Raw genomic sequence first — 24220 nt, forward strand, 5'->3', positions numbered from 1 at the left:
GCCAGGCGTTTGCATGATGACCCTTCCATTGGAGCTCCATAAAGAACCACCTGTTTATACTCGGAGGGGCAAGGACAGGAGTGGGTAGCGGGAAGAATGCAGAAACTGAAAACTCTGGTGCATTCTAAACATCTTCGATAGTTCCATAAACCAGGTAATTGCTGGCCTTTCCCCAACAGCTGTGCAGTGTTCAGAATACTATTGCTTAATGCAAATCTGTATTGCGCTATAAACAGACTGCATGCATGGATTTCTAAAAAGTGTATTCATTTTAATAATTTATGTTTATATTTATATGTATATTTAAGAAATGACGTATGTGTTCTAAACTTGCATGTCTGAAAGGATTAATACTTTGAATGAACATAAAATAAACATATTTGAAAGGCTGTGTTGTACAATTTACTCGAACTCAACTTCCACGTGCAAAGGGGCGGGGCAGGTTCGATGCACTTCCTTGTTGCATGAAATAAAGGGCTGATATTTAAATAGTTTCTGGTATACTTTTAGCTCCCAATTCAGTACTGGATTCTCGAGTCATATTTATAAAAAGTCACCATCGCCAAGGCTCGATGCTCGGTGGTGGTCCACTTCCTCTCTCAGCTCCTTCTTTAGTCATATGGAACTTCTCTTGCTCCAGCGATCAATCCCTCAAGCTTGTTATTGGCATGAACTCTCAGCATTCCTAGATTTTTTCAATTCAGCTCGCTCAAAACTTTCGCCCTTCTGCATACGTTGTTCACAAGCCCACTACTTTTAAGGGACAGACCAATGGAGATTATGCCTGTCCAGTAATGAGCTGCTTTGATTATAGACTATAAACAGACCAAACAACACCATATTCTTGGTGTCTCTTTCCCACCAACGTTTGGGGGGGAAAAACATATTTCTCCTGCTGGTGTTTTGAATTTGATTGTTCTAGGTATAACTGAAATAAGCCTGACTTTATTCAATCACGTTTTTTGTTTTGCTTTATGTTTTGATTTGCAGACCTCGGTGGAAGTTTGGAATGACATGGGTGTCAGCCACTTCACCCCTCGCAAATGTGATAACTGGTGTAATTATATGACAGAAGCATACATCGACCCACTGCTCCCATAGAGACATCCTAGAAATCTGTGACTGCACCACAGTGCTTTATTTGCCAGTTCCCAAAGCTCTCTTTTGAAACACGCGGCTCCTGCATTTAAATGTGCGAGCCATCTCGGGACTTTTTTAATCCATTTACGGCCACTCACTGCCCTTTTAGCTCACTCTTGCAGCTATCTGCTTTCTCCCTTTGAAACGCTTTTTCGTTTTTCTCTTCCTCCACCCTTTCTCATATGTGTCTTTTGCTCGCAGTAAAAGTTTGATGCAGAAAACTAAGGGGCTGATTTAAGAAAAGGGGAGCTGCAAGCAGTGCAGCGCCACTTTCCTTGAGCCCCTTAGCGCTCCCCTACCGCCACCATGTGTGCACCATATTTAAAATACGGCGTACCATGGTGCAGGGTAGGGGGCAAAAGATTTAAAACTCCTGATGCTATTGATGTACTCTACAGGAGTAGTGCCAAAATGTTGGCACTACTCCTGCAGAGTACATAGGGGCCCACTGTATTAAATGGCATGTCCCCTTTTAACGCCTGCTCTGAGCAGGCATTAAAAGTGCCGAAAAAAATAGTGCAACGAAATCTCTTGGATTTCCTTGTGCCATTTTTTCAGCCCCACCCAATGGGGGAACGGCCCACTTGCATACATTATGCCTGGTGCAGGCATAATGTGGCACAAGGAATGACAACGTGGTGCAATGCATGCATTGCGCCACTTTGCAAATATGGTGCGTGCAAAGCGCCGCCATAGCGTCAAAAAAATGACACTTTGGCAGTGATAACGTGGTTCTAGGGCCTCTTAAATCAGGCCCTAAGTGCCGGCTCTCAAACATAAGTGCTGGTGCCCCGCATCGGAAAACACAGGCTCAAATTAAGCACTGCTGCACCATGCGCTCTGCAGTTGGAAAATATACCTATTATTTGTAGCTATAAAGAAGTAGAAATACTTGGGAAATAACCAAGAAGCCTCATTTTAACCTGCAGACTGAAGAGCAGTGTTACAAGAAGTCAATGTCAGGCACCCTACTTCCCTGAGATACATGTACATTGTTAGGCTGACAAATCAAGGACGAGGGATTGACATTCAATTAAATGTGTCAGCCAGCTACTTTCTAAATCTAAAAAGAGCCGCCATCTACATCAACTATGCTGAGGGCCTCTATTTCTAAGTGGAAAATCAGCTATCTATTTTTTATTACCCGCAGATGTCCAAAATATGTACAAAACGTCAGCTTGCACTGTCCTATTAATACTACAGACAAGCGATGTGCCAACGCCAGTCAGTATTCTAGAACTCTTTCCAAGCCTGTTGTTGTAACTGAGCAATGTATGTATGTACTGACAAATGACCAGTTTCCATTAATTAATTGTTGTAACCAAACAATGTATGAATGTACGTGTTGTTCATATTAATCTGTATTATAGTTATTGATTTAGGACAAAATGGTTAAACATATAAATCAGCGTATAATATGCATCTTTCATGTTAGTAGTAATTCGGTATAGTGGTATAGTCCAAGAGCTCCTAAGAATGTTGGCATTGGAATGCCCGGGAGCTTGCCTTAGAATGTTGGGGAAAAACTGTTTGGTTACTGGAGTTGAGGAGACGATGAGTGAGGAGTTAACGATTAAACAGGTTAATTCAACAGAACTGAACACTGTTCCTTCATTCTTTATGCGACGCTAACCTGTAGAACACAACAACTTTGTTATACTCCATATTAATTTATTCTCTTTTATTGAATTGTTTTGTAAAGCGGTAGCTTGCATGGAAGTCTTGGTTCACACACAATACGGACGTGTATTATGGTTCAGAATCACATGGAAGTTCAGATCAAAGAATCTATTTTTTTAGGGGGAGGGTGTGGCGAGTTGCACTAGTGGAAGTAATGTCATTGTTTTTAAACACTGTTCGTTTATGTCCAAAGGATAGAGTTGTGTTGATTTTGTGTTGAACCACACTCCTCGTTTTTAACTGTTACCAGTGGTCTTGGGGTCAGTTTTAATTCTACTGACCACTTGAGTGGTAGGCTGGCATCAGAAGGTTCTCCAACTTCGAGGATTTTAGTGACTGAACTATTCAGTGGAGGCAAGTTTCCATCATCAGAATGTATAAGGCAGTCTGTGAGGTTATAGCTGTTTACCTAGATGGAAGTTGGATATTATTACTTACATTTAGATCTCAAAGCTGTATTGAGAGATTACTTCACAATGGTTTTGTGTATATGTGGAATAGAAGGAGACAGTCTCGTGGGCATCCACATGTCAGGCTTCTCTTTCAAGGAAGCGGAAACAAGCTCTGCTTTGCAGGTGCTTATTTCATAGGAATGATTGACACTTCATCGACCCAGCCTTTCATGTGTTCTAGAAAATTTCTTTGGACCACAGTATTGTGTGCTGCGGACAGACTGTGTAGGACTAGAATTCCACTCTGTCCAGAATCAAGGGAGGAGAGCAGATCTACCAGTGATTGTCGTCTCTCTGCCCCTCCTCAATCTCACACCTAATTGTTTATTGCGTAGTATTTTTTTTAATTATTGGAACTAATGCATTACTTCACCCGCCATGATTTTGAAAGTAAAGGGTGGGTTTGAAATGGGTCTAGACTTTATAGATTCCAGTAGGGTGGCCGCAGGTTTCTTTAGACTGGCATAATGATTATTCTATAAATGAACACTGTGGCTTAATTTCACCCACGTCACTTTGGCACCAAAAGGGCTATTACATGGTGTTGGATGCTGAGGATAAACCATGGAGCATTTTCAGGTTGGGTAATAGCCAAGACCTTTTGATTTTACTAACACTATATGCATAACATACTTCTATATTGGAGCTCTCAAACAGCCCTCTTCAGCCAGTGGTCTATTATTTTGTCATTCAAATATTTCTTCTCGCTACTGTTGGTCAGCCCACTTCAACCACTGGGAAACGTCATTAGGAGTAATGACATTCTGCCCTTCCACTAGAAGCACATCCAGACACAAAATGATTCCCTTCAATGCCAGGAATTAATATGGCAATATGTGCTTTTTAAAACAAAAGAAACATTTTTGATGATTGTCGGTGTTTTCCAGCTTAAGAAGGGCCAGCAGCTTCCTCTCGAAAACCCTTTTTTTAAAAACAATGACACAAAAACAGGCACTGACGATGCCATTGCCAAACCTACTGGCTTTGCCAATGCATGTTGGCATCTGTATTTAAAACATGATGCTGTGATGTGTCAATAATTTGTGATAGGCAACAACCACATACAACCATCTATTAAAGCTAACTATATCTAGTCACATACTTGTTAAATAAATCTACATAGGTTGCCAACCAGACAGCAGGGGTGCAAGCAGCGACCTATGATTAGCAAGTACCTCTCATAGCTGCTTCTAAATCAGAGGTCTTCAAACTGGGGGGCGGGCCCCCCTAGGGCGGCCTCAAGTGATCCCAAGGGGGGCCCCAGACTCTGGCCAAAATAAATATTATACAGATAACAGGCCTTTGTTTAAAGCAGATGCATGTTATATCAGTTTTAAAAAGGTAACAGTACTTAACTGCAATGTTTAAATAGGTTTAGACATATTTGAACATTGCCATGTTTATAAAATAATTGTGAAAAATTCTGAGGGGGGGCCCAATGATTTTTATTTTTCAACTGGGGGGGGGGCGCGGCATAAAAAAGTTTGGAGACCTCTGTTCTAAATGATGTCAATTAAAGTACTTATGCATCTTTTATTAATGTATTCCAGGAAGACCACAATTGTGTCCTTTTGTTTGAGCGCGAGAAATGTCAATGCAGCAAACAGCCTTAGGCATCTTTAATCTGAGCGACCCTGCAACTTGTTTCAATAGCCATGGTTTTAAGTAGATAACAGGCTGCTGTGGAGATAAGATGATGTGATGCCCCATGGTTCTGACCCTGTTTTTTTAAAGGATAAACAGGTGGGGACAGACATTTAGAGGGTGATCCACTGATATTTAAAGTATATTGGTCTACCACTTGCGGTCTGTTATTTTTAATAACATGAGAGTGCCCACTGCGTGGAAAAATTTATTAACTGTCACTAATAGATGGACATGGGAAGTATTGGAGCTCTGAGCTGAATAAATACCTTTTGCGAATAAGGCCCTTGCTTTCCTAAGTGCCCCATGGCACCTTGTTCGCCACACTGAGGGTGAAGCACAACACAGACAGCAGACCAGAGATAATATTAAGCAAAATAGAATAATAATAACAGGAAACACGCTTCCTGAAGTTATGTACTAAAGCTAAAGACATATTCATTTTTTCTCTATTTTAGTTAGGAGAGGAAAATGCACTTTTTCAATGAGTGCTTTAGCCACCTTCGATTAATATCGAGTTCTTTCTGGCTCTTTGGCCACTCTAGAAAGGAACCCCTCTGTAGTTTATACAAAACTGAATTGTCCCTTCTCCTTTCTTAAGTAAAACATGGATGATCCTGCCACACATTAGTTACCCTCTGTTACTTCTCCATTTTAGTAAGGAACTTCTTATACAAGTTTGATAAGCTCCTTTAGGCTTCTAAGCCAACCCTAATGCAATCCTAAATCGTCTCTTCTCTTGCAATGTGAACAGCGCTCTTGTACTTCCAAGCTATGTTTCTGAAGTTGTGATCCACAGATCCACAAACATACAACTCACCGCTTCTTCGAGGTGCTGCTGGTCAGGATGGTCGTTCGCCGTGTGTCTCAGGATCTCTCTCAGCAGAAGTGGGTATTTCACTAGTCGGCTTCGGGGGATATCCAGGAAATTCCACAGATCCAATTTGCGGCTAAACGGAGATTCTAAGCAGCGCTGTAGGAAGTCTTGTACACGATGATCCTGCTTCTTGTGATCCAGCAAGGCCTTGGCTGCCACCTGATTGCTGCAGTAGGTGTTGTAGGAGTTCAGACAAGGCAACTAGTGGGAACAAGGAAGATGCTATTTGTCAAAATGTCAAGGAATCCACACTGTAGACTTACATCTCATGCTATCAGTCTTTAGCTGGGGTGTTCTCTAAATAAATGTATCAGAAGACATTATTTTTGATAAAGCACAGCAAAGTAGATGCGATGAACAAAAACACAAACTTGTGATAAAGAACCAGGGTTCCAACCCAGAAGCTGCTGTGCCATAAATAACCATTGCAACAATCATTAAACCAGGCTCTATTTACAGCTCTCTGTAGTACAACAAAAAGGTACAGAGGCTTTAGTGATAACTTACTGAAATTTTTCTTGCTTCTGCTTTTCCCTTTGCAGCTAGCCGAGGCATTAACAAACGGCACATTTCCCACAGCCTTCAAACACCTTGAGATGGAGGCAACGTTAATTAGAGGCTGATTTACTCTCCAAAGAAGTCGGTCTTTCAGTTTTGTAATCATTGCTTTTGTTTGAAGACCAAGAAAGCGGAGAAACCAGTTTTTTCCTAATGTCCTGATCTTTTCAGTCCCTGGGGCTACACTCCTCATGTTTCCAAGAGGCATGACTTTTTATGTCGTGTTGGCACTCAAGAAAAACGCACTATTTTGTAAAAGCAAATAGAATGTTATGCATTTTTCATTTCTTTACAATCAAAGTATCACCTATGTGACTGAAAAGCCGCTTTCTATCAGCCCTTTCTGACTCTCATTATCAAAGGCAGATGTAATTCAAGACTTATGGCAGGGACGTATTGGGTCTCACTAGGCCACTGATTAGAGGGGCACTAAATTCAGAACATTAAAACAGCAAGGCAAATAAAGCACAGTTTTAGAAGCAATAAAGTTGGGAGATTGAAATACATCACTGACATACATTTTGTTATTTTTGTTTAAATAACAACAATTTTGCTGCAATGGAGAAATAAGAATATGTCCTGATTTGATTTTGAGTTTTTTTCTCCATATACAACATGTTTTACGTTGGTTTCTTAAAGGGCTATGTCTGATATTGAGTGAGGGCCTGGGGATGGAGAGGAGAGGTGAGGAGAGAGAAGAAAGAGAGAGTATATAATCTAAGTGACGACCAACAGAGAAATATGGGTCTGGAGAAAGAGATACCGAAGATACTGACCCGAGTGACTTAGCAAGAAGCAAAAGAAAATAAGTGAGACAAAGAATTAGAGGACAATGGACCTGATTTAAGAAAAGTGGCGCTGCACCCAGAGCAGCGCCACTTTTCTTGCACCCCTTAGTGCCCCCATAACACCACCATGTGTGCACCATATCTAAGACACGGTGCACAAAGGCAGTAGTTAGGGGAACAAGCGTCAAAATATTTGATGCTAGTTCGGAGATTTGCAGGATTAGCATCAAAATGTTGATGCTAATCCTGCAAAGTCCATGCGGTCCATCGAAAACAATGGCATGTCTCCTTAGAACGCCTGCTCTGAACAGGCGTTAAAAGGACAGAAATAAATGATGCAAATAAATCTTTTAGATTTCTTTGCGACATTTTTTTCATCCTCTCCCTAACAGAGGAACGCTATTGTGGCTGTGCTATTATGCTAGCACAGCCATAATGTAGTGCAAACGGTTACAAAATGGCGCAATGTATGCATTGCGCACTTTGTAAATTTGGCACGCCGATTTTGGCCTCGTGGGCAACATTTGCGTAAAAAAAAAAAATTACGCTAATTTGGAGCTAGGGGCTCTTAAATCAGCCCCAATGTGTCATTTGATCCAGTGGTTGTAGGTAAGGCCACAAGACACTAATTTTTGGTGACCGGCATTTAATTTTCCTTAACAGACTTTGACCCAGAGCATAGACAGAAAAAAACACAAGAGGAAGGGTGGCAGAAACGAAAGGTTTTAAACAGTGCCAAAGAGAAAGCGGGGATGAAAATGAACCCACAAGAGTGAAATAAAGAAGCATAGAGAGTAGGGTGGTGGAAGTAAGAGGTATGAGGTGGAATGCTGCGCACCTGCAAATATTATTTTAAAAATAAAGCATTCACTGGAATACACAACATCTCACAGTAAGAGCAGCAGAGTCCCATCATCAAAATGGCCTGAAAGAATAAACCCCCTGCTCTCCAAAGAAGACCTTCTTGAATCTTAGGCAATATTGGTCACCATGGTAGAGATACTGCAAGAGCGGAGTGTGCCGGAGGTCTGCATTTGGTCTAGATTAATGGAATGGGACAAAGTGAACCAGGAATAATCATCCACAGGGATTCACAAAGGCGTATATCAATCTACCATTATCTCTAGACAGACAGCAAATGCTCTTCTATGGTGTATAGCTTTATGAGTATATGACAGCAGATGTTCTTCTAGGCTCTGAACAGTTGTGACGTAGGACAATGGTGATAGACTGCAGGGCGGCTCCTCACGTTTGGCAGATTCAAAAACCTTTCTTCTAAGAGTGGTGTCATTTGCTCCTGGATGTTAGGGTATAAACTGTACCTACTCAAAAAATCCCTGTGGACTAGCTCTAAAGTTATTCAGTTTTCCTTCTAGCTGCATCACCCAAGGGTCTGAGTGCGCCTACCGGACCCAGTACTGAAGCATCACTCTACTTTTCTGTCATTATTGTCTAAAGGGCAATATCACTAAATACTGTGCCGGCCTTTTGTAAAATATATGTGATATCTAAATGTAAACAAAAAGGTACTTAACCACGCGCTATATAAGGGGATCCTCTCTTCCTTTTCCCTTCATCCCTTGCCGGCAAAACTGCAAAGTCAACAAAAACAAGCATTTGCAATGCAATGGGTCTCGCATTTGCTCGAGTTAGAGCAATTAATGTTGTAAATTCCTAACTGAACTTTTCTTGCCGTATAAATTGAAAATAAAAAGTAAAACAGTTGACAGAAGCAAGCCGATTCAAAGTGCCACTGTCGCCATGAGCGTGAGCGCAAGATTTATTGGCTCCCTGCGTGAATGTCTAGAAAGGATCGTGGCTGGGATGAAAGGCAAACTGAAACCGGAGGAGGGGCCATCACACACTGTAAAAGGAGGAAGCGTGACATAGTGTGATGGCCAATAGAAATGTTCACTTAGTTAAATCGCCTGGGGAGGAAACTCAGCACACAAAGGAGGGACATTTCACAGAATGCACCAATAAAAATGAAGCATTTAAGACAAGCACAACAAAGAATGAATAGCAGGAGAGGGCATGGTTAAAAGCCCACAGAGAGATTACAACAGGCTAGAGCGTTTGTGCGCTCGACCCTAAAAAGGGCAAAGGGGAACAACAAATAATGAATTATCAGTTATTGCTTACAACAGCTGGACAGGTTTCCATAAAAGGTCAATGTTTGCCAGGTGGTCTAAATGTGTGAGGCTGGGGTCGGAGGAGTTGAAGTGGAAGAAACAGCTCTATTTCTTCAGTAGAAGAGGCTGACAGTTCTAAATCCTTTGCAGTCAACCAAACGCTAATGCGCCTGGACTCCTTGTAACAGCAGCGCTGTGTAAACACCGAGTCAAAGGAGGGACATGAAAGGCCTTCCTGCCCTGGCCAGTGTAACCTCTACTCCCAGCCCCATGCTGATGGCATCACTAAGACCTGAACAAACAAAAGGACGCGGACAGCTTCTGAACAAGCAAAGACATGACGAGGACAAAGGGCCTCCGCCAGATTTTATGTGAGCATCCCTTTCAGCAACCTGCACTTTGTTATTTTCTGCCCCCCTTAGAAGATCTACTGTTTACTCTTCGCTGTCAGGTGTCGCTCACAGGTGGAGGACCTTCCAGTTTAGTTTCAAAGGCTAAAAGCGCTATTTCCTTGTTGTCATCTACTTTAATACTTTTAATACGGTATTTGTCTTTTCGATGAAGTTTTATTTTAGTATTTTATATCTTGTGAAGGCAGCGCCTGGAAGCAGTGGAATGCTTTAAAGTGAGCATATTTATTGGATCAGCAACATTTCAACACTCCAGGTGTTATAGACAGTTCACCACTGTAAGATCCGGTTGAAAGCACATTACAGAAGTCTGGATTTAATCAGGGCTTTAGGAACATACCCTGCGCTAAACAGCATTCTTATATACCTGTGACATCACTTGTATTTACAGTGTGATGCACACAGTCATAAAGTGTTATTGCAGAAGTCAATTTTTTTTCTAGTCAGGGACTGAAGCTCTGGTAATAATCCAGATCTCCAGATTCCAATGGCATCAGGTTCTTAGACCCTCCTAGACCACATGGTAAAAGCTGCGCTCTAAAGATAACTTACCAATTTGCAAATTGTCACTGAAGAGAGAAGCGCGTTGGGAACGGAGAAGCTAGCAATTCAATCTGCTTGTTTCCAAACAATTATAAATATAGCAACATTAACGTTTTACTCAACAAAACTGGTGATACACCTGTCCCCAAGAGTGGAGGGGAAGAAAGTTGAATCTAAAGTCAATGAGTGACGTTTGCTGTAGTTTTCCTATTGTTTTTAGCACTGCTCTAAGAAACATTAATCTTATAAATGGCAGAAACCATTAGAATGAGCACTAGTTTAAAAAAAATATTCACAGTTATTCACTGCTCTGAATGTAGAGAAGTGAAAAAATGAGACGAGTTCCGTGATAGGAGGAAAATATTACGCTTGCAGCCGGTGTTCAGGCGGATGCTGATTTGCAGTCTCTCTCTGTCTGAGAAGAAGGTAAGAGAGTAGAATTCTATGGGCTGCCTTCTTTCTCGCCTCTCTAAGACCTCAGCAGACCTAAGGGATGCAGAAGAATGTCAAACACCATACACCCTTCGTGTGTGGGTCTACACACATCCGTGCTGACAGAGAATTGGATACTGTGCTGACAAGTCACAGTTACAAAGCTACTGTCATCACGGTGCTGGCTCTCCAATCTTGGGGTACCGTACCAAACTACTGTATACTTCGATATCTGATGTACTGCTTATGATGTAACGGCGATTACACGTTACATTACTGCACGATGTTTCGGTATAAATGTCTTCATGCATACCCGAAACTTTAGAATACTTGACAAAACTCAATAAAGTTTGTTTAAAAATAAAAGGCGCAGGCTCTCTACCCTCAGACTCACTGTAGAGGCCGCCGTAGTTTGGGGTTGTAGGAGGGACAGTGCATAAGGTAGTGGGGATTGCCATTTCAAAAGTTATTCCATATTTATACATAAGTACAGGGGGAGGAGGGAAGTATCAAGGGTAGCTGGAGAGAGTGACAGGACACCAGGGATAAGGCTTACTTTTAAATTACTAGGGTGGGCCGAGGGAGGTTCTTTGCCAGGGTGGCATGGGAGTGTGGCAGGATGCCAAATGTATTATATATATTTGGAAGAGGGTAGGCCAATGACAAGGGCGTTGAGGTCCGAGTCAGGACACAAGGTAAATGTTATTTATAACTGGGACTCACTGTTTTCCGTTTTTACTAATTTTTACAGATAAATACAGTCAGACAACTATTTCCCTACCTTTATTTATTTCAGATAGATAAAAAAAAAGGCAAATATGTACATTTCTGACTGATTATCAAAACTGTCAGTCACGAATAATAGGCCATTCGCTCATACTGACTGTTTAGGGAGTTAAAAAAGGGAGCACGTTTGCTAAAGGAGCATACACTGCTACAGATGTGCACATGTGCGTGCTATAATGGGTGTATTTATGTATAATAAATGGGCACTTACAGCATTAAAACGCAGACATTCATGTATCAGCATATTTTATCATTTAAATAGCTTGAGTTGGGGATGGAGTTGAAATAATAGAGCCGTGTTGTGCACAACATTTGCATGACCGAAGAAGTGGATATGGGAAAGGGACGCAGTGCATGGAATTGTAACTCTGGTTTTCCATCTTGGGGTGCCAGGTGACATCAGAGAACTGCAGCTTCGCTCTCATCTACACAATGTCAACTGGAACCTGTGACATTTCACTGTAATTTCTCAACGTTTTATCTTTTTTTTACCGCAGGAATGTACCAAACGTTTAACAGATTTTCACACATTCATCTGTACCTTTGGACTACCTCTGCCCATAATGTAAATAAATAAACGCTGTTGCAGATGAAATAATGCGGTTCTCTTGGGTCAGGGAAGGAAATATATCCCCTCAACCCCCCTTGCTCTCCTTCGAATGCATCCTTGAAGTAGGGCTGATCTGCTTTCCTGTTCTCCAAGATTCTATGAACAGGCATGTTTTTTTTTTTTTCATTTCAAGAAAACAAATTAGCAGTTAGTGGCGGAAGCACGCATCCGAAATCCAGGCCACAGCACTGCCTGTCCCCCACTCTGCTTCCCTTTAATCTCCCATTATCCTGGGGCGGAGTGCTATGGTAACCACCCAGGCCTATAATCCAGCCTTCACACTTGATTTGCTTTTCTTGTTTCCTTGCAGGGCCTGGGTAACTTTTTGTGTGTTCGCCTTTCATGAACCGAGCTGGGGCGGAGACATCAAAGTGAAGGAACACAACTGCTGCCACGTGAATGTAAACATGGTGCCCTTTATAGACTTGACATATGGGACCAAGGGAACAGAGGCCTCAAGGCGGTTCATATCGCACCAGAAGCCTGTCCAAAACAGAAGGGTTTGTTTTATGGGTTTCCTGGCGCTGTATGTTCGTCTACAGAGCAAACTCAACTGTAGGGGAGATGAAACAGATCAAACAATCAATAGCCCATGCACGATACACCTTCAACCATAGCCAACAGGACCACTGCATTCTGGGGCTTAGAGTTTCACTAGTAAATACATCAAAGTGTCAGCATCCAAACTGCTAAAAAGCCCAAACTAGGGTGCAACAAGTGATACTGGACGACATGGATTGCTGATAACTAACTGGGAGAAATTGCTCCACGGATGCAGCCGCATTTCGTACCGCCATTCTGCATGTATCGATAACAGATTACTGCGGTCATATGCGTTAGTCAGAGTAGTTCACTCTAAGCAACAAAAGACTACATCTCCAGGACAGCACTGATCTGTCAAATGAAAACTCAGGAAAGGCCTGACCATTAAATGGTCTGGCAACCCTATTCAAGAAGAGCAGTCGTCTGCATCGTGTAAAGGATGTGCAACCCTGGCCGAGCTTTGCTCGAATGTACTGACAGAGGCCTAGAAAAGACGAGATGTGTTTTCCTTCTCTTTAGTAGTACTTTTTAAAAGATGACCATTCATGGAGGAAATGTGAACGTATGGGAGAGTGCGGGTGAACTCACGAAGAAAGAAGATCACAGGCAGGGACGGTAAGGACAGGGAGCACCATTTTCCATGTTCTGGGGACCTTTATTTACCAAACAGGAAACAAGGGTGTCAAGAAGAAAGACAACAAAACTGTGGAACGTGAAGTTATACGCAGTTTGCTTTGTAACAAACTGCAGTATATGATGTGATACGCAGTTTGCTTTGTAAAATAGATTATTTAATGATAGATGCGTGAGGGGTGTTGACAGAAGGACAAAGGAACAGGCATGACAAACACTTAACAGGCAGGCCGGACATTTAGGAACGTATAATTATTTACAGACTTTTATTAAGGCAAGACATAGGACTGTAAGAGTGAGCATGAAGAAGTAACAATAACCACTTTCAAGCATAGGACGCATGCCTTAAAGACAATGTTTTGAAAGCGGGAAGTGAGAAGATGGAAGGCAGTTCAAGTGGGGTCTGTTCCAATCGTTTGGTCGGAGTAGCTTGAATTAGTGGAAGCATGAGACAGCACAGGAAGGTCTGAGGAGGATAAGAACATATAGGTTAGTCTTGCAATGGTTGCAAGTGGGGGCATCTTGGTAGTATTCAAGGTAGGTAGCTGGGGGATAGATCACATATAGCTCAAAAAACATTTGTATTAGTTGGAGGTATCCTTGTTTCTGCAGATAACTAGCCGATCTGATGATGGTAGCTGGATGTAGTAGTGAGATTGGGAAAGATAAAAAGGCTTCTTATAGCAAAGTTTAGTACCTAGTTCAAGGAAAGGAACAAGTAATAATGAAGGGCATCAGAAGTTCCAGTTCACCAACTTGCTTAAAGAGTGCAGAGTACACTTTGGATCTATGAAAGGCATTTTCGGAGCACTTTTTAAAGATATTCAGCTCTTGGCACCTGGGATCCATGGCTTTGTGTGTGATGTGGGATCCCAGGGCCACATATGAAAAACAAACTGATGGTGAAGGGATGAGAGCGATGAGAGGAAATAGAAAAAAAAAGCAGATTTAAGAACTCTGATTTAGGTGGTAAGCCAATAATTTCCCCCTTGCAAGAGTTTTAAGAGGAAGCACAAAGCTATCCAGTCACAACTGACTGTAATGCAGTCGAGACCTTTGGTTTAGAGCTCGGGAGTGAATATTAGGTAAGAGAAGACGATTTACATGTCATCAGAGTATGCATAATATGAGACGGCGAATGACAAGATGATGTCTTCAATGGATGTAGTGTGCAGAAAGAAAAATAAAGGACCGCAACCGAGCCTCGTGGAATGCCCACTGGCACGGAGTAGGGAGAGAAAGTTATGAACTTAATGAGACAGAAAAAGATCAGCTGGAAAGACAAAAGCAAAACAATGGTGTACTCCGTTAGTTGTATATAGGTGGGGAGTGTAGACAGGAGAGAAGTTGGACTTACAGGTCAAAAGATGTTTGTAAGGATGACCGTTTTTTACAGTGTGATAAAGTTGGACACATGGCAGAGTGTAGTTATAGGGCTCCTGTGCAGTTTCAGCCAGAGGCAGCTTCTGCTGTTGGAACCATGTCAGTGAACCCCAGCATACTCTCCAGCCACGTCTGTTGCTGCCTTTGCTGGTATTTTGTTACCTTAGCTACCCACTGTGAGCACTGCAGGTCCTAATGTGGCTTTAATGGTGCCTGAACTTTAGAGGAAATAGGTTCCCATGGTCACTGAAATACTTTAAAATAAACTCTAGATGCCTGTATCACTTATGGAAGTTTGGTCATTCGCACTGGACTCTCAATGCCCTAAGAACAGTCCTTGTACAAGGTTCTTGCTGCCTAATGCAAAATTGGATTATGCCTTCCTCTAAGTGGTCCTGCTGGAACAAGGGTAACCTTTGATGCTTTTGGGGCAACCTAGAGCCGTCAGTTTGTACTTTCCATCGAACTGGCTCTGGCTTGTTGAGGACAAGAGCAACCATCAAGCAGATAGCAAGGTTATTGAAATCTCATTGGCCCATTATGGGGGGCAACTGTCCATGTTGCTGTGGAGGAATCATTATGATATTAAAGTTGACCCTGAGTATTGTGTTCTTGAAAAACGTGGCAGACTTTCATCGGTCACCCATATATTTATACATTAAACACAACGTTAGTTGTTTTGTTAAAAGATAAACAATCTGTCCTAAAAATACAAGCTTTTTTATAGAATCACTCATTAAGTGCACCCAAAGAACAACTAAGGAAAGTATTTTAAAAAAGAGTCACTGCCAGGCTGAAAGCCGTATGTTAACAAAAGGTCCATCAGCGAAGCTGTCAACGCCCAAAGATGCAGCGGTACCGTAAGACGGATCACTGCATGATGACTTACTTAAAACTGGTGCCTTCGGCAAGTTTCTAAGGCAGCGCCCTTTTAGTCAAAGCAGAAACATGTCGGTTGTTGGCTTTTGTTACTGACTGTACACTTACAAGTGTAATGGAAATGGAAAGTAGTAATACGTTTGGTTCTAATTATATTCAACATTGCAGCAAAACAGTGTATTATTGAACTCTCTAGAGTTCAAATAAAGTAGGACCTGCAATCCCTATTAAGTAATTTTTTATGGAACGATGCCCTGGCACATGTTTCTTTCTCGAAATACACGCAATTACAATATTCTTGGAACGGCTGACATTCAGTCATATTACTGGGGCTGCCACCTAGTTACACTCAATGTTTGGCTTTTTGGCAACAGTTGACTCCAGGATTAGATTAGAGTTGGAACTAACAATAGTCACCCGATGTGCTTTTAGTATGATAAGGGTCACCGGCCCCCCACTCACTTCTTTATGGTACAAAGTTCCCACTGACATGGAGAAGCCTAACTGATGCCCCATCACCCCCAACTGCCCTCAGCCGGTGAGACTCCTGCCTACCTCAGGTCAAACGCCTGGACGACTTGTAGGCCTGGGGCCCCTTAGGGATTTGGAAGAGTGGTTATGTTTGGGTATTGTAGGAGGCTGGCCTGGTTTGTAGTGAGTACCAAGGGGTACTTACACTCTGCACCAGGTCCAGGTATCCCTTATTAGTGTAGAAGAGGTGTCTAGCAGCTTTGGCTGATAGAAAAGGGTAGCTTAGCAGAGCAGCTTAGGCTGAACTAGGAGACATGCAAAGCTCCCACTACACCACACTGGTGTCATAGGCACAATATCATAAGAAAACACAATACACAGATATACTAAAAATAAAGGTACCTTATTTTTATGACAATATGGCAAAAGTATCTCAGTGAGTACCCTCAGTATGAGGATAGCAAATATACACAAGATATATAGACACAATACCAAAAATATGCAGTAATAGCAATAGAAAGCAATGTAAGTAATGTACAGTCACAATAGATTGCAATGAGAGCACATAGGTATAGGGGTAACACAAACCATATACTCCAAAAGTGGAATGCGAACCACGAATGGACCCCAAAACTATGTGAGCTTGTAGAGGGTCGCTGGGACTGTAAGAAAACAGTGAGGGTTAGAAAAATAGCCCACCCCAAGACCCTGAAAAGTAGGTGTAAAGTGCACCTAAGTTCCCCAAAGAGCACAGAAGTCGTGATAGGGGAATTCTGCAAGGAAGACCAACACCAGCAATGCAACAACGATGGATTTCCGGACAACAGTACCTATGGAACAAGGGGACCAAGTCCAAGAGTCGCGACAAAGTCGAGATTGGGCAGATGCCCAGGAAATGCCAGTTGAGGGTGCAAAGAAGCTGCCACCGGATGGTAGAAGCTGTGGATTCTGCAAGAACGAAGAGGACTAGGAACTTCCCCTTGGGAGGATGGATGTCCCACGTCGTGAAGAAGCTTGCAGAGGTGTTCCCACGCAGAAAGACCGCAAACAAGCCTTGCTAGCTGCAAGGGTCGCGGCTAGGGTTTTTGGATGCTGCTGTGGCCCAGGAGGGACCAGGATGTCGCCAATTGCGTGAGGAGACAGAGGGGGTGCCCAGCAAGACAAGGAGCCCTCTCAGAAGCAGGCAGCACCCGCAGAAGTCCCGGAGCAGGCACTACGAAGAAGAGTAAACCAGAGCTCACCCGAAGTCACAAAAGAAGGTCCCACGACGCCAGAGGACAACTCAGGAGGTCGTGCACTGCAGGTTAGAGTGGCGGGGACCCAGGCTTGGCTGTGCACAAAGGAAATCCTGGAAGAGTGCACAGGAGCCGGAGCAGCTGCAAATCACGCGGTACCCAGCAATGCAGTCTAGCATGGGGAGGAAAGGACTTACCTCCACCAAACTTGGACTGAAGAGTCACTGGACTGTGGGAGTCACTTGGACAGAGTTGCTGAGTTCCAGGGACCACGCTCGTCGTGCTGAGAGGGGACCCAGAGGGCCGGTGATGCAGTCTTTTGGTGCCTGCGGTTCTGTCGACCCACAGGAGATTTCTTCGGAGCTCCTAGTGCAGAGAGGAGGCAGACTACCCCCACAGCATGCACCACCAGGAAAACAGTCGAGAAGGCGGCCGGATCAGCGATACAAGGTTGCAGTAGTCGTCTTTGCTACTTTGTTGCGGTTTTGCAGGCGTCCAGAGCAGTCAACGGTCGATTACTTGGCAGAAGGTGAAGAGAGAGATGCAGAGGAACTCTGATGAGCTCTTGCATTCGTTATCTAAAGAATTCCCCAAAGCAGAAACCCTAAATAGCCAGAAAAGGAGGTTTGGCTACTTAGGAAGGAGGATAGGCTAGCAACACAGGTAAGAGCCTATCAGAAGGAGTCTCTGACGTCACCTGCTGGCACTGGCCACTCAGAGCAGTCCAGTGTGCCAGCAGCACCTCTGTTTCCAAGATGGCAGAGGTCTGGAGCACACTGGAGGAGCTCTGGGCACCTCCCGGGGAGGTGCAGGTCAGGGGAGTGGTCACTCCCCTTTCCTTTGTCCAGTTTCGCGCCAGAGCAGGGCTGGGGGATCCCTGAACTGGTGTAGACTGGCTTATGCAGAGATGGGCACCATCTGTGCCCATCAAAGCATTTCCAGAGGCTGGGGGAGGATACTCCTCCCCAGCCCTGACACCTTTTTCCAAAGGGAGAGGGTGTAACACCCTCTCTCTGAGGAAGTCCTTTGTTCTGCCTTCCTGGGCCAAGCCTGGCTGGACCCCAGGAGGGCAGAAACTTGTCTGAGGGGTTGGCAGCAGCAGCAGCTGCAGTGAAACCCCGGCAAAGGTAGTTTGGCAGTACCCGGGTCTGTGCTAGAGACTCGGGGGATCATGGAATTGTCTCCCCAATGCCAGAATGGCATTGGGGTGACAATTCCATGATCTTAGACATGTTACATGGCCATGTTCGGAGTTACCGTTGTGACGCTATACATAGGTAGTGACCTATGTATAGTGCACGCGTGTAATGGTGTCCCCGCACTGAAAAATGTGGGGGCACCTTGGCTAGTGCCAGGGTGCCCACACACTAAGTAACTTAGCACCCAACCTTTACCAGGTAAAGGTTAGACATATAGGTGACTTATAAGTTACTTAAGTGCAGTGGTAAATGGCTGTGAAATAACGTGGATGTTATTTCACTCAGGCTGCAGTGGCAGGCCCGTGGAAGAATTGTCAGAGCTCCCTATGGGTGGCAAAAGAAATCCTGCAGCCCATAGGGATCTCCTGGAACCCCAATACCCTGGGTACTTCAGTACCATATACTAGGGAATTATAAGGGTGTTCCAGTATGCCAATGTGAATTGGTGAAATTGGTCACTAGCCTGTTAGTGACAATTTGTAAAGAGAGAGCATAACCACTGAGGTTCTGGTTAGCAGATCCTCAGTGAGACAGTTAGGCATCACACAGGGAACACATACATATAGGCCACAAACTTATGAGCACTGGGGTCCTGGCTAGCAGGGTCCCAGTGACACATAACAAACATACTGAAAACATAGGGTTTTCACTATAAGCACTGGGCCCTGGCTAGCAGGATCCCAGGGAGACAGTGAAAACACTCTGACATATACTCACAAACAGGCCAAAAGTGGGGGTAACAAGGCTAGAAAGAGGCTACTTTCTCACAGGTATCCATTCATGTGTTGTTTGAACACATTTGCTCTGTGTGTCGGTTTTTCTATACCAATAATCCACCAGCAGAAAACAAACCCTATGTTTTTGTTGATCTGTAGGCCAATGATGCAGGTGAGCTTGAAAAGAAAAAATGGATGGAAGCTTGGGTGGCCTCCAGCACCTTAGCTATATCTGCACGACTCCGATGATTACAGTTTAAATATTTCCATAGAGCCTATTTAAACCCAACCAGGTTACGACAGACATGTAAAGTTCCTAATTCTGCTGTTTCGGTTGTAATCATGCGAAATAAACCTTCATGAATGGCATATAGAAGTGTCTGGCTACAATTCAGCACTGAAAATTAATCCATAGATCACTTGAGACTGTAATCAGACAGTTTACTGTTTTTGACCCTAAGATGGTCCTGTTGGGTATCATCGATGGCTGGGAGGGATCCACTGCCGCTTGCATTCTGATAGGGATGTGGTGGGATTGCTAGTGGCCAAAAGGAACATTGATCAAATGTGGAAGGATAAAGTGGCTCCAAAACTGGGTGACTGCTTGTGGAATCGTTGGTTAGTAGCTGAGGCGAGCGCTTAAGGGATTGTTGGCTCGTAGCTGAGGAAACAATCCATAGACCTAGTGGCTGTGCCAAAAAGCATGTAAAAATATGGGGGCCAGTGTGAAGTTTCTATCACTAGAATAAATCACATTGGGTGACAAGGGCTGTCTTCACATCTATGGACCAATGAATGTGACTCTTACTTTACCGACTGAGATGTATTTCAGAATTGATTCTGTATTGTTGTACATACGATGTCTTATTAATTGCAATATGAATTAGATTACAAATTAATTGCATCATACATATGTTCTCTTTTGTCACTGGTAAAATGCACAGTAAAAAGATATATAAATACACACCAATTTGATCAACAGAACACCTCAAAATACATATAAGTGAAGAGCTTAACTTACACGCCCTGAAATGTAAAAGAAACCAAAAGCTGGTTTTGCAGTTTGTGTCCTATTTTTCTATCACACCACAGTTCACGTATTTAAATATATATCCATAGGTTGTGATATCAGCGGAGGACTGCAAGACAGGAATTGACTACTCCTGTGAGAATCATTACCAGAACGTTTTGCACACAAGTGAAATGAACAAAGCAGGAGAACTGTCAATGGAAATAGTAAATCTTGGTTCTAAGAGTCAGTATTTGTGGATTTTTGTGCATACAGATAGCTACGTTAGTATTGTAATCAAAGAAAAAATTCACACTGTCATAAAATTGTGGGCATTCACAAACGTTTCCCACACTCATTCCATTTTCAAACCTATAACTTCTTAAGTCGCTGTAAGAGATAAAATAAATGCTGTAATCTGTCTTAAAGACATCAGTGGAAGGGTTTCCACTCGTAAACATGTTTTCCCTGAGAAATATATAAGGGGAAGAATTGCATATGCACCCTGAAACAACTTCTGTGATTTTCTCTGCATGTCAGACAATTCCAAGACATTGGGTATGGCTGACAGACAATGTAGGGAAACCTATGAAAATATTTAGCTTTGGAGTACGAACGGGAGCGGGGTGAATGGATGAATTTCGAAAATACTCACAATTACAAAATTCACAATGTACACTTATACCAGTGAGTCTTTTTGTGAATCATCTGCTAGGTATCCTATTCCTTCTGACTTAACAATCTTTCTCTGCTCATAGGCTCTCCAACACTGAATTAGTTTATAGGTCATTTTGATACTTTAGTAAGATGTCCTACACCACATTTACTCAACAAGTTTTTCAAGTACATCAATCGTATTCGACATGTAGTTTATCTGTGTCAACAAAGACTCCTACATTTTCCCTATAGGCATTTCCTACACTTGGTTAAGACTCCATGTCTTTCTCATGCTCTAACTACACTGTATAGGTTCCCTTTCTCTATTAATTACATTTCTTTAAGAGTGTTTACTCTAAACAATATTTTACACTTTTTGATTCTCTACAAGACGTTTTGTCTCGACAGTAAAATCTCTGATAAAGAGCTTAATCTACTAGTTCTTCTTCAGTGTTAGTAAAATCTTATACCAAGTTAATTCTGTACATTGCTTTGCTATGCTAGTAAATTCTCCTAAATTGAACAGGTGATCTGCTATTTTTTGTAACATGTCCTACATGGAATGTGACATACTGATGGTTTTGTGTTGCTATCATAACAGTCTAAACTGACTATACAGATAATTTTCCTGTGGTAATAAGATCTTATACACCAAGTTTACTCGGGCCTTCCAGTGGTTTAGCTTTGTTAGTAACATTTATGACATTAACTGCATTTTTTCTTTACTGAAATCCTTACTAAGTTTACTCGACAGATGAGTTTTATTATATTACTATTTTCAATGTGAACGTAAAGGTTTTCTTTCTGTGCTAGAATAATTGCCTACTCTGAGTTTATTCTACAGGCTTTTTTTCCAGGCAAACATTTTTTTTGTTTTAAAACCTTCTGTGTTGAAATTTTCCAAAAAGTGGTTTTTTTCTGAGTTAGTAACGTATCCTACACACAGTCTAGCTTACTCTACATTGAGTATGCCAAATAATAAAATCTCCCAAGTGCTTTTGACAATAATCAATTTTTCTACATTGGTTTTACACAACAAGTGAGTTTTCTGTGTTACTAAAATCTCTTACAAATAATTTCTGCTTCTGTGGTGGTTTTACTGTGTCAATAAAATGTCTGTTTTAAAATCTTCTAGACTGACTTCTAGACTTCTAAGTGTTGTTTCTTTGATAATAATGATTATGACAATTAATTAATTTTACTGGTGTTTTTCTGTATTAACACAATCTCCTACTTTCTGATTACGCTTTTCTTTGTTAAACCTGGCATCCGTAACAAATTTTTCTTACACATTCAAATCGAAAATTATGTTCTTGCTGTGTGTATTCTTATACTTGGTATTAAGACTGTTTTGATTGTTAGTAAACTCTTCTCTACTGAGTTTACTCTTCAGTTGTTTCTCCCTGTTAGTGAAATGTTCTTACACTAATTGTGGTTCGCCTGGGTTTGTTTTCTGTATTCAGTAGGTTGTTCAGCACCCACTCCTTGCACGAAACATCACACAGCAGGACTGTTCTTTTTTTAAATCACAAATAGTTAAATGATACCTAGGAATAATTGTGCTTTAGAATCTTCATATGCCTACATTTCAATACGTTGGTTTATCTATGTATTAATCACTTTTATGACACATGTATTGTTTGTATACATTTTGTTGTTCTAGCTTTAAAAAAATCACTTCTAACCACGGGGTACCATGAAAAAAAGTAACACTGAACCGAAAAGATCAGATTGCCATTTGTGCTATTAATGCTTGCTTACAATAAAGATTTACTAAAGAGCATCTTTAGTGCTCGACATCTATTGTCCTTAAGAATGTAAGCAGTTTTTCTGTCTGTACTGTTCTCATAACAGGAACCATCCAGATTGGAGCAACATGAAAGGAGAAAACTAATACATCCAAATTGCTTCTTCCTGTTCCTGTGTCCTTATCTTCAGCTTTCGGTTTCAAGTAGGTGCTCCTAACTTTTGGACACAGTTTATCTTTGATTCCCGTTTTATATAAACTAAAATAACATTCTTCAAAGAAACTTTGGATTTACTTGAGAAGGTATATTTTTTATACAACATAACTATTTCTGAAATTAAAAGGATCATTGTTGTCCATATGCCAGCGTGGTCTGGTGGCCAAACATGTCCCACTGCTTCCCTAGTCCGCCGAGTGTGGGTGCTTGGCACCACCTCAGTTTGCTTTCCATAGAAGCTGCTGAGCCTTCCTGTTTGGTCTACTGCACTGTTCCCATACCTTTTTATGCCTTCCCAGTTTCTAAGGATCGCATATTTATGTTTAACAGAATGTGTTTCTAAAGAATACAGTGTTTTTGAGCGTGTCTTCAGAATGAACATTATGACATAATGCAGAAACTTAATGGGCTTCAACAAACCCTAAGTAGTCATAACCACTAGGGTGCGGCCTGCACACAAACAACGCCTTTAAAATGCAAGCGGGAGATACTTTTACATGCTCAGACATACAGGCACAGTATACATATACAAAGAAGCTCATGTACGCAAACAGAAGTTCACACAGATGTAAACTTATAACGAGAACCATACACACAGGCTTGTTTGCATACACACACACACACACACACACACACACACACAGTGACAGACATCTAGAAAAATAGAAAAACACAAAGGTAACTGGAGTTGCAAAAGTTCTTTCTAAAACCAATCCAGGATGGCACTTTGGTGCCTGTTGGGGTTTGTGGATGCAGAAGTAATTTACTAAGCATAACAGAGCTACCTAGGGCAATCTGGTCTGTGTAGGTAATGGGTGTTCACCTGCAGAGACAGTTAACACTGTAGTCTCACAGGTGGATATCAAGGCTGCAGCATTTCACAGTGAAGTAGTTTTTAAATCTGTGTTTTAACATCCAGTATGAACTTGCCTGTTTTCCCCGTGGTAGGGAAACAAGTGTAGATGATGTTAGAAGCTGCTGCTGTGGAAGCATCACTACAAATTTTTGATCAATGTCCCTGCTAAACCTCACTTAAAGATAAAATAAGATGCAGTGAAATCTGAGGACAGTGGTTTGTGCCTGAAGTACCTAGTTGTAACACAGCACATGGTGTTTCTGTCATGTTTCTAGCATTAACAGTGCAAAGGAGTAGGCATGCGCATCGCATACAACAGGCGTCGTCCATGAAATCCAAGAGAAGAGAATTGACCCTCTTCTATACTCCTGTCTCTGCTCTTCCACCTTTTTTCATCCTTTGTATCTACATCTCTCATCACTTCTCCCTGTTCTTACACATTCCCACCCACCATCACTCTCCTCAGATCGCTCTTCCTACTTATTTCCTTTTAACTTTCTATCCTCCTTCCTTACATCCCCCCTTTCATTCTTTGCTCTCACAGTGAGACCAGAGAAACTGGAGAATATCACTGTACTTTCTACACTGAGGAGGAGAAGGAGGAGGATGAGGTCAGAAGTCAC

At 42.2% G+C, this 24220-nt stretch overlaps 1 protein-coding gene across 4 annotated transcripts in view; it reads right to left on the bottom strand.

Annotated features, from left to right (window-relative positions):
- ARHGEF3 (Rho guanine nucleotide exchange factor 3) overlaps positions 1–24220 on the bottom strand; it is a 786720-nt gene that overhangs the window by 31234 nt on the left and 731266 nt on the right. For all 4 annotated transcript variants that reach the window (XM_069206461.1, XM_069206462.1, XM_069206463.1 and 1 more), the window contains one exon: positions 5737–5994. In XM_069206461.1, the coding sequence (XP_069062562.1) occupies positions 5737–5994 (258 nt within the window). The remainder of the gene's footprint in view (positions 1–5736; positions 5995–24220) is intronic.

The sequence above is a fragment of the Pleurodeles waltl genome, chromosome 9, assembly GCF_031143425.1.
Source record: "Pleurodeles waltl isolate 20211129_DDA chromosome 9, aPleWal1.hap1.20221129, whole genome shotgun sequence".
NCBI classification, from domain to species: domain Eukaryota; kingdom Metazoa; phylum Chordata; class Amphibia; order Caudata; family Salamandridae; genus Pleurodeles; species Pleurodeles waltl.